The sequence below is a fragment of the Cladophialophora immunda genome, assembly GCF_000835495.1.
Source record: "Cladophialophora immunda strain CBS 83496 unplaced genomic scaffold supercont1.5, whole genome shotgun sequence".
NCBI lineage: Eukaryota > Fungi > Ascomycota > Eurotiomycetes > Chaetothyriales > Herpotrichiellaceae > Cladophialophora > Cladophialophora immunda.
The window spans coordinates 3984042-3997678 of record NW_015622545.1 but is presented as its reverse complement, the minus strand read 5'-3'; the positions used below and the strand labels follow the sequence as shown (position 1 = coordinate 3997678).

The window sequence follows — 13637 nt, the reverse complement described above, 5'->3', positions numbered from 1 at the left end:
ATAGTTGAACTACAATATTACCAGACTGCCTAGAATCGCACCTATATACCAAACGCCTCGCCTTCAACTGGAGTGCGGGGACTCCTCACCCCTCAGCCTGGGGGATCAGCTTCAACGGCCAGGCGCCCCTCTGAGATGATCAACTAATCTCACTCTTTTAACTAATACGTCCAAACCCCTCACGCCTCTTTCTGCGTTCCAATACCTGGCCTCCTACAAGCCAGGATGTGCGGCCGTCACGCTAGCCTTGGGCTTTGACTACTGTACTTGTAGGCTAGAGAGTTCAAAGCCCCCTTTAGCGGGACGCCAGGGCGCACACGCCTCCCTTATCTCCTACCCGGAGAGTTTCATCCCTGCATTTAGGTTGTTGGGGGCCGACTGAGGAGGCTGAAATACATGTTACCTGCACTCTCTGGCACAGTAAGTGTTCAAGCAACCTCCTTCGAAGAGAATCATGGCTTCAAATGTGACAAGAATGCTCCCTGTAGGCGCCAGTGAAATCAGATATGTGCAGGTCGCTACAAAACACGACAAAACCAGCTACCGATACACCGAAGAGCACTCGCGGAATTCTGCTCCTCCTCTCAAAATTGCCAAATGGTGTGGTGTTGGGAGAAATGGGCCTCAGCAAAACCCAGTTTGGAAGCGAAAATTGAGAGGGACCTTCCGAGAATGGTGGCAAGAAATCATTGCACTCCATGTTTGTCTACTGGCCTTGTGTGCCATCGTCCTAGTCCTATACCCGAACCAGGACAAACCTCTCCCCAAAATCCCGTTCAAAATCTCAATCAACACATTGCTTTCAATCCTCTCCAGTGTGATAAAGGCAGCCATAACCTTTGTCCTCGCTTCGGGTCTTGGACAGTCAAAATGGTCGTGGCTATCCTCGGACCAACCTCTCATGCATCTTGCGAAATATGACGCGGCCAGCCGCGGCGCCCTTGGTTCCCTCACATTGCTCAAGACAACAAGTTTCCGACATCTGTTGGCATCTCTGGGTGCTGTTATCATGATATTGGTGCTAGCTGTGGATCCTGTTACACAAGATATTATTCACTTTGTCGACTGCAGTACGTCCGTCCAAGGGGCGGTTGCAACAATACCTCGAACAAACTACTTCGACTGGGGTCCTCTTCAGACGCCTCTAATCCCACTCTCAGACTCGGTACCTGTGGGCATACAGTCCGCCATTAATAGTGGTTTCTTTGCTCCAGGCGTCGAGGTCGACTTTACTTGCTCGACAGGCAATTGCAGTTTCCCCACCGAGTATAGCACCCTTGGATACTGCAGCAAATGCCAGGATATATCAGATCAAATCAAAGTGGTGGACGACAATGCTCATGGCTCAATATTGTCGTCCCTACCTTCGGGACTTACTGTGAACTTTACAAGTGGCGATAACGTGACGCTAAGCAAAATGTGGACCTTTGAAGACAGTTCAGGATATCATATCCAAACCTTAGTAGGGTCATACCCTTTAGCCGGCTTGGAATATACTGGAGATCCATTGTCATCTCCAGCATGTCAAAATGCATCAGAAAAGGCTAAGGCAAGCTGTGGAGGGCGTTTGGCCGTCAGTTGCACAATGTACCAATGTGTACAGTCGTTCAATGCAGTCATATCAGCGGGCAGACTTTCCGAGGTTCCTACAGATGTCACTGGGCCTTCTCTGAACTGGACGCAAGACAGCTATTTTGACACTTCCAGCATTCTTGACACCAAATGCCTCTCACAGAACGAGTCTCGTCAGCTCGCGGCCCTAGGCTATCGGATCGATCCGGCGAGCCGTTGGCTTCCTTATGACATGACGTTCAATCCAGATATGGACTACATTCAGTACTCTACCTTTCCGGAGTCCTTGCTGGGCCACAACTGTCTCTATATTTTCACCTTGGGATTTCCCACGGGTCTACAAAAATACCTCTCCAAGTTCTTCTCCGGAACCTTGACTGGCGAACTGAACGGTGATGGTAATCTAGTGGGCTTTGACGGACCACAAGTTTTGCAAGCAGTGTACAACTTTGGTGATATGACTGTTGATTCCGTGGATTCTATGTTCCAAAACGCCGCCAAGTCTTTGACTACGTACATACGCCAGAATGGGGCCTCGGCCAACAGTGCTCCCGTCACCGGGCAGGTTCTACACTATGCCACCTGTTTGGGAGTGAAATGGCCACTGCTTTCTTTTCCGGCAGCCCTCGTTGTTCTCACCCTCGCCTTCTTCATCGCCGTGCTGGTAACCACAAAGGACTTTGACGTATGGAAATCGTCTCCCCTTGCGCTCATCTTCCATGGCCTCTATGCTCCAAGCCCTGAGCTAAGAGACCAAGACGCCAGGGGAGGAGATGTGCTAGCGACTGTGGGACAGATGGAACAAGTTTCAAAGAGTTTATCAGTCAAGCTCGAGCAAAACAGCAACGGTTTCGTACAGCTGGTGAATACTAGGCGGATTCCTTCCTCTGTCGAAATGGTCCACCAGGACTGAGCTTCGTGCTTTTATTGCAGAAACATTCAAATATATTTAATTATTTTTGTTTGTCATGAGACATGAGATTCTACAAAGCTAGTTCCTCCGTGTTGGAGTTGGTAGGCCCTACCTACAAGGCGTTGCTTTATAAAGGTGGGTTCAACGAAGAGGATGTTGTCCTCGGAGAAGAGCCATTAAAGCCAAGAACTATCAAAGTCCTTGATTCCGCACTTCATGAGCCTCTTCTTCGTCATCAGGTCCTCACCTTGGGGCAGACGGCCCCACCGAGAGTATAGCATGTCCATTCTCTCGTAGTGCCGCCAGAGAAGGTATATGATGAGGTAAACCCTGGGTGTGACTAAACCAATACTCTCGTGCAAGTCCCAGTGCATCGAGAAGTTCCAGAAAGTGCAGATGGCGAAGAGGTTTGGTCGTTGGTCCTCGACCCACCAACTGGATGACCGCTGCATTCCTAGAATGCCAGCCCGGAGACGACATTGACCGAGTATATATGGTGATCTCAGACCAGCAGCCGAACCCGGCCACGGGCATAGCTAGGTCAGTCACCAATTGCTGGTCGCTCAACGCGATACCTGCGGACGGGACCGTCTTCCTTCTCAGGCCGGCCCCAGCCAGCCTCTCCCTCATTCTCATCCTTGTCGTATATAGATCGATGGAGGAGTTCTGCGCGAATACGCCGCAGCAGTACATACGCCCTCCTGAGGAATAAGCGAACGCAATTGGTCCCGGCGCAACTGAGCGTTGTGGCGGTCTGACTCGTTACTTACGGACATTTTGTTCACCATTCCTTTCCTAGTCGTGATCCCAAAGCGCTGTAGAAGTAGCCGCAGATATTTGACGTACTGGATCCCTTGAGATGCCGTGAAGTATTGTCCCAACTGCTTTACCTTTGAATATGGGACGGTGGTGGCCACACGCTCCAGAACAATCCACTTCGACCTGCATGCGCGGTATTGGTTTGTGCTCATTGCGGAGAAGAGATAAAATACCTTCCGCTTTGGACTCTATCCTGGGGGCTAGAATACCTCCAGCACTATGACGCACTTGTCAGACAACGCCTTTACTATTTCCGTTGATCATGGTTGGACTTTTGATGGTTGCTAACTCAGTCCCCTTGACAGTGGAAGTGGTAGGCGTTCAAGTGGTTTTTGACCCAAGGGCGCTTAGAATGTTTTGGAGGAGAAATATACCGGTTTAGGAGAAGGGGAGGGGAGGGATGGCGGGATTTTACGATCACCGCACTCGCTGAGTTGAGAGTCTCGCTACACGTTTTCCTGATATCGTTTCGCACCTAGATACAGTAGAGATGGCACTGACTGTGACCGAGTATAAGTAAATTCTGGAAAAGGGGTAGCTTTTGTTGCAGCACGAGTAAGCATTGCGTCCACAGCTTTCACCGGATTAAGGGGTCATCCAGGGGTCAAGCCATTGTGTCTGACATAAGTCAGCAATCCGGGGAACGCCCACAGGTAAGCACAGCAGTCGTAAGCCTCGTCTCTCGAGGGAGCACACCTTGAAGATTGCGACCCGCTCCCAGTGCTGTTAGCTAGCGTGCGTATCATCACCTAATATGATCAAGTTTAATCTCTGTAGATTCAAAGAGGCGGATCCTGCAGCGAGTCGGCCCCAGCCTAAGCAGTAGAGAGATAAGCGACATGGCCATTCCGCCAATCAGACTTGTGGGCAACTGAAGGATTCAAATTGGACGCCTGAAGCTGACACTTCGTATAAGAAGACGGTGCGAGTATAAACACAGTGTGAACGTTTATTTAGTCTTTCGGCAGCGTGCTCATTCCACCCGCGAGAAAGCTTGTGTTCAAGGGACGATGGCGCTCCAATTCATTATACTATACAGCCTGGGCTTGTGCCTAGCTACTGTCGCCATCAAGATTATCTACAGGTTAACACTACATCCTTTGGCGCGATTTCCAGGTCCCAAAATCGCTGCAATCACCAATCTGTATGCGGTGAACCACGATCTAATATCCAAGGACTCACTCGTCAAGCACTTAAAAGCACTTCACGATAAATATGGTACAGGAGCAACTCACCCGCGCAGACCCTAACTTACGAAAACTAGGGCCTATTGTGAGAGTGCGGCCGAATGAGTTACATATCTTTGATTGGGACGCTTACAGAACGCAAGTTGCTGCGTTTGATACCCTAACAGACCCAAAGAGCTGACGATGCTAGTGTTTTCAAAGCTGGCTCCGATTTCAATCGTCCTCGCGAATTCTACAACGCTCCGCAGGTCGAGGGCTGTTTTCTCAATGTCAGCGACGGACGAGTTGCGAAACCCCACCGAGATCTTTTCGTGCAGGCTTTCTCCAAAGCTCAGATTAACGGACTTGAGCCACTCATTCACGAGAAAATCGCCCATTTCCTCCACCGCCTGAAAGTTGAAGCAGACCAAAATCGAACCATCGACCTCGACTTGGCCCTGAACTGCCTGACCGCTGATGTCACAATGTACTATTGCTACCAGATGAGCCTGGGCCTTCTTGATGCTCCCAACTTTCGACCCAACCTCATTGTCGAGCTGCATGAGTTCGCACCAATAGTGCCCTTTTTCTGGTGTGAGTTTGTCCTCATTGCGATTGTCAATGTCTGAGATCGCCATTTTTCATGGCAAGGCTCCTCGGAACGGTCGGGGAGTGCATCTGGCTCTATCAGACACTAACTACACGAGAATGGGCAGATTTCCCAACCATCGGCAACATCATGAACAAGGTGATTTTCTCAGGGCTACCCCATAGCGTCGTGAAAGCGTGCTTTCCGGCCGCCGCGTCCGCGAAAGACATGATGGCTGTAAGTGCATCTGAAGTATCAACTATTTACCCTACTGAGGACAAGAAGCAATGTAGAGCACTGATCAGCTCCCTGGCCCAAGCACCGGCCAACTCGAAGGAGGTGACGTCTTCAATATTCCGCACTGCCCTCAATCCCGACCGGGAAAAGGGCCAGTATATTGCAACTCCAAATGAACTCGCAGCGGATGCTGTTCTTATGTTCCTCGCCGGCACTGATACCACTGCGCACGCTCTGACGTTCGGCATCTGGGGGATGATAAAGAGACCTGAACTTTGGAATCGATTAAGAGAAGAAGTCATCGCGGTGCTACCTGATACGAAGAGCCTTGCATCGCTGAGAGACCTCGAGAATCTACCCTTTCTTGTGAGTTGAACTCGAGGTAATGGAGTGGAGCTAACCATGTGCTTCCAGCGAGCTGTAATAAAAGAATCCCTTCGAGTCTCTATGGGGACATCTGCACGTCTGCCCCGTGTAGTACCACGCAATGGTGCAGTCCTTTGCGGGGAAAGCATTGCTCCCGGGGTATGTTATCGTTCCGGACTCTCCAGATTTCGGCTCAATTTCTCATTCTCCTTTCAGACCCGTGTTTCTTTCTCGCACCATGTGTACAACAACGACCCAGCGATATTCCCAGATCCGTACTCGTTCCGGCCTGAACGTTGGCTTGGAGATAACGTGGATGAGTTGGAGAGCCATATGATCAGCTTCTCAAGAGGAAGCCGCAACTGCATAGGAATGAAGTAAGTTATGCCCCACCTTACATCTCATTTGATAATTGAACGGATGGGCTATCTTCCTCCTTCTACTCCCTTGGTCCCTTCAGGGGTGAAACAATGCCTACTTGGATCGGGGTCTGACTACGAACCAGCTTGGCCTACGCGGAGCTTCACAACACATTTGCGCATCTGGTTCGCAGATTTGATATAATGAACGACGGTACAACGGACGAGATGATGGACTGGACTGATACGTTTACCCCGAGATTCAAGGGTAATCTCAAGGTGAAAGTGCGAGCCATCGAATAGGGATAGAACAGACTTTGTGTGTCTTCTTCTGCGCCTGCAGCAGACTCTGGCCCAGACTCTGGAATCTGAAACCTCATCTTCGTCCACTGGTTTTGGGCTGTGATTAAAACCATGCCCATGCGGTCATTCTCGCTTAGCTCTGATATGCTGTGTATGCGAGTCGTGGTCTATGATTCAGACTTTAAGGCAGCAAGATCTTTTGGAGGAAGCTCGATATCAATTGTCTCTCCTGATTGAGTTGCCAGAGAATGCAGGTGCCAGAAGTAAATAACTCTGTATCGACGTTGAGTAGATCTATCAGGCTAGGCAATTGCTAGCGCCTTGGCCATGAATTCTAAATGCCAGGCTGAGACAAAGGGGTGCGGCAAGTCTGGCGAAAAGCTTTTCCGTTGCCGACACAGCCATCAGGTCAAGGTCTGAGCTAAAAAGCAACACGACCACTTCTCATCCCATCAACTTTTTCTCAATGGCAAAAGGAGCTCTGCACATGTCGACGGGGCGATGTTTCTGGCCCATCTCCAAATAAGTTGATACAATGGTCTCAACACGCTCAACTAAGAGGCGCTCCCGCAGCCCTGTCGCAAAGACAGTTGAGAGTCGCCCGACCAAAGTCGCTCGAAAGCGGAAACAGGCCTCAAAAAGGCCGGTCAAATCATTCAAGGATGTGAAGGCCGTCCTACTAGATATAGGTGAGAGGCACTCAAACGTGGGGACTTCTAAAGCTGCATGAAACACTGGCTAATATTGAAAACCCATCAGAGGGCACCATATGCCCAATAACATTCGTTAAAGATACTCTGGTAAGAAGCTACTGGCACGCGTGTCCTTTGCTCTCTTATCAGAGACAAATCCACGGGTAAGGGGTGAGAACACTTACGCAAATCAAAAAGTTCCCATACGCCCTGAAAGCGCTCCCCGATGTCCTCGCATCCAAATGGGACGACCCGACTTTCGTATCCTACCGTGACGCCTTCCCCGAACCAGCAGCCTCATCACCTGAAGCATTCGAAGCCCACGTCAGAGATCTTACTGAGCGGGATGTAAAGATTGCGTATTTGAAGAATTTACAAGGTAAAGATTGCTCGTCTCCACAGTTTCACCTACTTTTCGTCTTATCCTCCATGTGCACAACGGGTCAATACTGAGCGTAAGTAGGCTACCTATGGGAGAACGGATATCAGACCCATGTCTATTCGACGCCAGTATACCCTGATGTATTGAGCTTTCTGGAGATGTGGTCTTCGCCCACCACGTCCGGGGTGGGCAACGACGCTAGCAAAGAGATATCTATCTACAGTAGCGGCTCAATCTTCGCGCAAAAGCTCTTGTTCCAACACATCAAAGACCCTTCTTCGCCCGACGATCCCGAGGCTGTTCTGGACAAACGTGACATTATCAAAGCGTGGTTTGATACGACGAACGCGGGTCTCAAACAAGAGGCTAGCAGCTACGCGAAGATTGCAGCAGAGCTCGGCAAAGACCCAAAGGAGATCTTGTTCCTGAGTGATAATGTCAACGAGGTGCGTGCGGCAATTCACGCGGGCATGAAGGCGGCAGTGGTGGACAGGCCCGGAAACGCGCCCCTGTCTGACACAGAGAGGGATGAATTTGAAGTATTGGAAAGCTTTGAGCAGATTGAGCTGTGAGACCACGTGTAAGGGAAGGACAAGTCCTTCACTGGAAAGGAGCTCTCCGACAATAGAGAATGCGACGTACGAGGTATGCATCAGAGTCCATTGATCCACTATCATCCTTTCTGAACAGTAGAGTGCTAACGTGTGTCCAGCCTGGTCTTTGGAATCTCCTCCAACCGAATCATTGATCTCCTACCCGTTCACTGTCTTTCTCTAGAGTCGCCCTCGACCAATTCCTCGATAAATCATTCGCGTTGTTGCGGTCTACCTTCTTGACATCGGCGCCTGGCATCGTAACTGGAGGTTTGCTGAACCAGGTAGCAAGTGGCCTCTGTGGTCGATCTGGCTGAACTCAAATTGCAAGTTTACCGTCCTCCTAACTTGTGGTTTTACGGCTCATCTTGTCTTTAACAGGTCCATTCCCTTCCCAAAAGCCCTTTAGATGATCCCATGTCCTCGGTATTTCGTTTCGGTAGACCTCACCGCTGTCAAGACAACAGTCCGTTGAACACGTGATACGTCGCACAGTCATGGATGTCGTTCTGTCCTGCACAGACGCTTGGGAGCTCGCATTGGTAGGCATTTCCTCCGAAGGTATTCCCAAGTGAATTCTCCGCCGCCATGATAAAGCAAGGCTCTGAGAAAAGAAAAATTCCGGAGCGTCATTGGTAAAGAAATGGTTCATTTTGATCACCCAACATCTGAGAATGAATTCATGTCAGTCTGCATTTGTCAATTTCTAGTGCTCACAGATTCCCAGTGCAATCCAGCAGTACCAAACAGCCTACCCACGCTGCTGCGGCCTGGCGATTGAACTTGTCAGCCTTGAATATGCCGAAGAGACGTGTGGCAGCGAGAGATGGTTGATGTCGATCATGCTTGCCCCTCAACACTCCTCGAACTGGGAGAGACTTCTCGCTCATTACGAAGCCCCTCCTTTTCTGGATTCATCACGCGGCCTTAGAACTCGATGTCCTGGATGATTGGCTCCAAATGGAAGACTCTCGATTGCTAACAGTCAGGGTCCTTCCATGGTCTCAAGACGACGCTCATCATTTTCGCCAACGCACCCTTTGAAGTCGATCCGACACGCTAAAAGCCTTCGGGGCTACCTTCCCAACTCCTACTGACGATGTCGAGCACAACTTGAGAGAAATACGGTTTTCCTTGCCTGTTAGCGGGTGGCCTTACGTTGAATTTTTCCTGACCACGCCCAAAGCTCCGTCGGGACGACCAGCTTGGCGAGCCATACTGAGAGTGATCAGAGAGTCCCGCAATGGCCTCCTCTTCCTCCCTCTGTGGTGTCCCCTTTCAGGCCATCCAGTGCATCGCCTTAACGTGCTTCGCAATAGGACGATGCGCCACACCCACAAATCAAACTTCCCGCTTTCCGAACACGCACTATCCGTCACGCTTTGATACGATCCTACGAGATTGGGATTTAGTCAACCATCCACCCTAAGGTCTCATGCGAGAGGAGAGCCACAGCCCGGCGAGATCCACCCTCCTTGCTAAGGCCAGGCTACCGCAGACACCCCTTCTCTCGCCAATCGTCGCTGTTCACTGCCTCTCATGGTATAGCATTCGAAATCCTCAATGCCACCAAGCCACGTCGACTCTTCGCAAGGAATTACTTAGCTGCATGGCCAATGAGCTAACCCCGTCGTCCGACTTTCCCGGACGTCAAGGTGACCCAAGCTGATGAGGCGTGCTTAGGACCTAGGTTCAACATGACATGAACTTCCTGTGTCGTTTTGGAACCGGCGCAATGAGTTTGCTTCGTGCTCTCGATTCTCCCCACTCAAAATTTACGCACGATTAACACTTCACTTGAATCGAAGCTTACTCCATCGTCGAGGAGATGGAAGGAGGCGCTACCAGTTCTCAGATTCCACGCCCAATCTAGTCGGAAGACAGCGCGCATCACTTTATGTGTAAATATGGCGGCGGAAATGGTGGCGCACCGAGGCCCATATATCATGTCGCGCGATACATTGGCATCTGGCAGGCTGACCGCTCAACACTATCTCATCCTGAGAAGGTTGGGATGGCTGCTTCATCCAGAGATTGCAGCACAGATCAGAAGCCTTCAAAGGCTCGAAATTGCGGATGTCGCGTGTGGGAACGCCATCTGGTCTCTCGACATGGCCGTTGACTATCCCCATGCACGAATAACAGGAATCGACATATCCCCACAGCAGTTTCCGCCGCAGTTCACGTGGCCGCCGAACGTGACGCTGGAGATCCATGACATCTTCCAGCCCATGCCCGACCGATATGCTGGTCGATTCGACGTTGTGCATGTCCGACTGATCATGGCAGCGGTTTACTTTCAGGACAAAGATTGGGTCATGCACAACATCGTCAGATTATTGAAGCCAGGCGGCTTTATACAGTGGACCGATGCGACGGTGCCGGTTCTCCGAGCGATGAGCGACCCGCTGAGATGCCCCGGCGCGTTTCGACATCCTCCGGCGATCACGGCGCCTTTGACCAGCTTGTTCTCCCACACCGAATGGCTACGGCATCTTGCCGCAGAGCTCCAGCGTCACGGGCTAACCAACCTTCGCTACGTCGATATGCCTCCGATACCGTGGCTGTTGAGGCAGGACACAGACAATGCAATTTGGGCTCTGACGGACATTCACGAAGGGTTGAAAGACAGAGCATCAAGAGAAGTGTCTGACCTGTTTGGAAGAGCGGTGCACGAGACGCTTCAGGACATCAGACAGGGCAGGGTCTATTATACCACATATTATACAACCATTGGTCAGAAGCCCGGATAGCTTCGGGGGCCGCCAAGGGTATGGACTCCGGAAACCCTCGTTCCTTCAACAGGGACGGCTGGCTCAGCCTTGTCACGTAACCAGGTGTTTCGGGAAACCACTCGCACGCCTTCCCCTGCGAATAAAAGTTACCACTACGATGTGGACAGAGTATTGGAGATCCTTTGAGCTTGCTGCCGTGGGACTAAGCGCACACAACATGTGTGAGTCTGGCACAAATAAATGCGAAGGACAGGCAATTGAGAATGGGAGACAGTCCAAATCGAGCGGTGAGCATCACTTGGAGAAATCGCTGTAAAGATTTTCGAACATTTTGTGACATGTAGTACACCGACTTTCTCTTCGGTGCACCATTTCGCACTGCCTTATGTCCTACTGCGCGAACAGCAGAGTTTTCCAGTCCTTGTGCTCTTCCCACGCCGCCGCCACCTTGTAGCACGTCAAGTCCTCGAAGCGTTTGCCGACAATCTGGAGTCCCGCGGGCAACTTGACATCCGGATTGTCCGGAGCAGGCACAAAGCCCACGGGCAGAGACAGGGCTGGGTGGCCGGTGGAATTGAACTGGGCCGTATTGCTGAGCACACCTAACGGATACGAGAGGCTCTCGAGAGGGCCCCCCTGGAAGCGCCCCGTGCTGTTGTCCGGTCCGCCGGGAAACGGGAACGCCGGCATCGGCACGGTGGGCATCACCAGCACGTCGACCGAGCCAAGGACCGCGTCGTACGCCTGTGTCGCTTTGTTCAGGAGGTTGGTGCATTTGGCGTGCAAGCCCGCGCCGTACTTGTCGTTCACGTACAGATACCTCATGTAGAGGTTCTGAGCACCCGGGCCCAGGGCGTCAAAGAACTCTTGCGAGAGCAGGGCCTTCTCACTGGGCCCCATGGCCGGAGCGGCCGCGGTCCCGCGATCTGTCAGCTCCAGCTGTTTGCGCCCTGTGGTGTCGCCGAGGAGCGCTTCTCGACCGCCACGCAGCGGCAGGGCACACATCCATATGATGCAGATATGCTCGTGATTCGGCACCGAGACCTCGACGACTTCGGCGCCCATTTCCTTGAGATCCGAGATGGCCGAGTGGCATGCCGTGGCGACGTTCGGGTTCATTTGTTTGCCAGTGAACCCTTCTTTGAGGACTCCCACCTTGAACCCCTTCAGAAGCTGGTCTCGGGGCTTAGCGGCACCTGCAGAGAGGAATTCGTCCAGCGAGCTGGAGAATCGCAAAGATTCCGGAGCCATGAAAAACGGCTGCCGATCATCGATTCCATCTGGGCCGGAGATGGCTTCAAGGAGGCGGGCGTTGTCTCGGACTGTGGCCGTCATGGGCCCGGTATGGTCGATCACGGATTGGAGACCCAGGATGCCGGTATAGGGAACCAGGCCCCAAGTTGGCTTGTGGCCGACAATGCCACAGAACGCAGCTGGAATGCGAATCGACCTGTGTTTCACATGTGTTAGTCGCATGATTTACCTTCGCTCAAGACCATTCTGCGTAGACGGCTTTAAGGATGAGAAACGTACCCTCCCTGGTCACCTCCCAGTGCCATATCTACTGCGCCGATCGCGACCAATCTTCCCGAACCACTACTAGAGCCTCCGCACGTATAACCATCCGCGAAAGGGTTATGGACGACGCCGGTGTATGAAGTATTAGAGATCGGTTCCATACATGCATTTTCGCACGCTATGGAGTCGTCGGTTAGCCGCCTGGCTCTCACCTGGCCACAAACGATGCTCAGTGGTAAACCTACTTGCTTTGCCCGTGATCATGGCGCCAGCATCCAGTACTCGAGTCACGATAGTGGCATCGTACGTGGGAATCCACTCTCCATTAACAGGCGGAAGTCCATTTGTACATCTGACGCCGGCAAGGGCAATGTTGTCCTTCACTGCCAGCGTGCGTCCGGCCAGTAAAGCGCTCGTAGGAGCGGCACTCTTGACGGAACATCGTGTCGCCCACCCGCCTTTCTCGTTGTTCTCTGGAATCTGAATGTCTGTCCTGATATACCGATCTGGATCAGGGATCGGCAGCCCGTCGTCGTCTTCCAACACGAGCTGTGCACAGTCTTCAAACGATCCCAGAAGAACGCGCCAGTCTTCGATTGCACTATCGGATATCGATAGCCCGACAGCCTTGACAAGTGCTCGAACTTCGGCAGCATCGAGCTTCGTGCCCCTATTTACGTCAGAGAAGGTCACCGGTGAGTTGAGCGTGGCCTTGATGTTGAAATTGCATTGGAGACTCACTTTCCCAATGATGCTATTGCCATCCTTGCAGTTCTTCAAGTGATGGTGCACGAGAGGCATTGACTTCACGTGCAGTATTCTGAGACATATGTACAAAGTATCTCGTCCTTCGGCTACAGGCTTATCAGCCACTTCTTATTGTCGTGCCTGAGTTCGGTCTCCCAAAGCGGAAGGAATGATGTCCTCGAGTGTGCCGACTTCCGACCATGGGGGTTCATCGCCAAGGCGCATCGCGGACGTCTGCTGTCGTCCTGAGAACCGTCTGCGAATGCTGTTCCGACCTAGCTTGGCTTGCTTGATAAGACTCGGAGATATCGTCCGTGAGCCGTTGGATATAGTCGTCGAATAGCCTTTCCCAGCCAAAATCACCTCAACATCTCGCGACGAATTCAGAGATAGAGACGGTGGAGATATCCGACCTCGTCTCGAGCAGTGATGGTAAAATACGTGAAATCTATTCCTTGACGAAAGAATAAACGTTCTGAAACCGAAGATTCGATATAATACCGAATTTACTTGGCCCCCAACGTACTAAAAAAGTACGCTATAATGCTAGCGCCTAGTAATTTATATGAGGAATGTGTTTCGTCTATAGCACTAAAATACACCTTAACTATCTCTATTTCTCTCATACAACGCGAGATTATCACGC

The 13637-nt window shown here is 51.5% G+C and overlaps 6 protein-coding genes across 6 annotated transcripts; 4 read left to right on the top strand and 2 right to left on the bottom strand.

Annotated features, from left to right (window-relative positions):
• Positions 1 to 419: 419 nt before the first annotated feature.
• On the top strand, positions 420 to 2541 carry PV07_09477 (uncharacterized protein). The gene has a single exon (XM_016396737.1). It carries the CDS (start codon positions 455 to 457, stop codon positions 2483 to 2485), a length of 2031 nt encoding a protein of 676 aa, XP_016246593.1. The 5' UTR covers positions 420 to 454; the 3' UTR covers positions 2486 to 2541.
• A 1734-nt stretch (positions 2542 to 4275) lies between these two features.
• PV07_09476 (uncharacterized protein) lies at positions 4276 to 6615 on the top strand. Its single transcript, XM_016396736.1, has 8 exons — positions 4276 to 4522; positions 4569 to 4629; positions 4682 to 5064; positions 5187 to 5296; positions 5345 to 5662; positions 5711 to 5821; positions 5879 to 6039; positions 6168 to 6615. The coding sequence occupies exons 1-8, from the start codon at positions 4315 to 4317 to the stop codon at positions 6322 to 6324; spliced, it is 1509 nt and encodes a 502-aa protein (XP_016246592.1). The 5' UTR covers positions 4276 to 4314; the 3' UTR covers positions 6325 to 6615.
• A 147-nt stretch (positions 6616 to 6762) lies between these two features.
• PV07_09475 (2,3-diketo-5-methylthio-1-phosphopentane phosphatase) lies at positions 6763 to 8394 on the top strand. The gene is made up of 5 exons (XM_016396735.1): positions 6763 to 7013; positions 7084 to 7124; positions 7215 to 7395; positions 7480 to 8043; positions 8111 to 8394. Exons 1-4 carry the CDS (start codon positions 6860 to 6862, stop codon positions 7968 to 7970), a joined length of 867 nt encoding a protein of 288 aa, XP_016246591.1. The 5' UTR covers positions 6763 to 6859; the 3' UTR covers positions 7971 to 8043; positions 8111 to 8394.
• Positions 8042 to 8765, bottom strand: PV07_09474 (uncharacterized protein). Its single transcript, XM_016396734.1, has one exon. It carries the CDS (start codon positions 8641 to 8643, stop codon positions 8335 to 8337), a length of 309 nt encoding a protein of 102 aa, XP_016246590.1. The 5' UTR covers positions 8644 to 8765; the 3' UTR covers positions 8042 to 8334.
• Positions 8295 to 11004, top strand: PV07_09473 (uncharacterized protein). Its single transcript, XM_016396733.1, has 2 exons — positions 8295 to 8317; positions 8373 to 11004. Exon 2 carries the CDS (start codon positions 9899 to 9901, stop codon positions 10742 to 10744), a length of 846 nt encoding a protein of 281 aa, XP_016246589.1. The 5' UTR covers positions 8295 to 8317; positions 8373 to 9898; the 3' UTR covers positions 10745 to 11004.
• Positions 10900 to 13180, bottom strand: PV07_09472 (uncharacterized protein). Its single transcript, XM_016396732.1, has 4 exons — positions 12986 to 13180; positions 12490 to 12914; positions 12260 to 12422; positions 10900 to 12176 (listed from the first exon to the last, which is right to left on the bottom strand). Exons 1-4 carry the CDS (start codon positions 13006 to 13008, stop codon positions 11117 to 11119), a joined length of 1671 nt encoding a protein of 556 aa, XP_016246588.1. The 5' UTR covers positions 13009 to 13180; the 3' UTR covers positions 10900 to 11116.
• Between the last annotated feature and the right edge of the window lie 457 nt (positions 13181 to 13637).

Bases quoted from the DNA above. Each gene is read 5' to 3' on its own strand.
- PV07_09477 (XM_016396737.1), top strand. From the start codon at position 455: ATGGCTTCAAATGTGACAAGAATGCTCCCTGTAGGCGCCAGTGAAATC.
- PV07_09472 (XM_016396732.1), bottom strand. From the start codon at position 13,008: ATGGCAATAGCATCATTGGGAAA. The intron at 12,423-12,489 runs GTAGGTTTACCA...ACGACTCCATAG, and splicing joins CATGATCACGGGCAAAGCAA to CGTGCGAAAATGCATGTATG. The intron at 12,177-12,259 runs GTACGTTTCTCA...TGTGAAACACAG, and splicing joins CTGGGAGGTGACCAGGGAGG to GTCGATTCGCATTCCAGCTG.
- PV07_09474 (XM_016396734.1), bottom strand. From the start codon at position 8,643: ATGAACCATTTCTTTACCAATGACGCTCCGGAATTTTTCTTTTCTCAG.
- PV07_09473 (XM_016396733.1), top strand. From the start codon at position 9,899: ATGGCGGCGGAAATGGTGGCGCACCGAGGCCCATATATCATGTCGCGC.
- PV07_09476 (XM_016396736.1), top strand. From the start codon at position 4,315: ATGGCGCTCCAATTCATTATACTATACAGCCTGGGCTTGTGCCTAGCT. The intron at 4,630-4,681 runs GCAAGTTGCTGC...TGACGATGCTAG, and splicing joins GATTGGGACGCTTACAGAAC to TGTTTTCAAAGCTGGCTCCG. The intron at 5,663-5,710 runs GTGAGTTGAACT...ATGTGCTTCCAG, and splicing joins TCGAGAATCTACCCTTTCTT to CGAGCTGTAATAAAAGAATC.
- PV07_09475 (XM_016396735.1), top strand. From the start codon at position 6,860: ATGGTCTCAACACGCTCAACTAAGAGGCGCTCCCGCAGCCCTGTCGCA. The intron at 7,014-7,083 runs GTGAGAGGCACT...AAAACCCATCAG, and splicing joins GGCCGTCCTACTAGATATAG to AGGGCACCATATGCCCAATA. The intron at 7,125-7,214 runs GTAAGAAGCTAC...CAAATCAAAAAG, and splicing joins CATTCGTTAAAGATACTCTG to TTCCCATACGCCCTGAAAGC.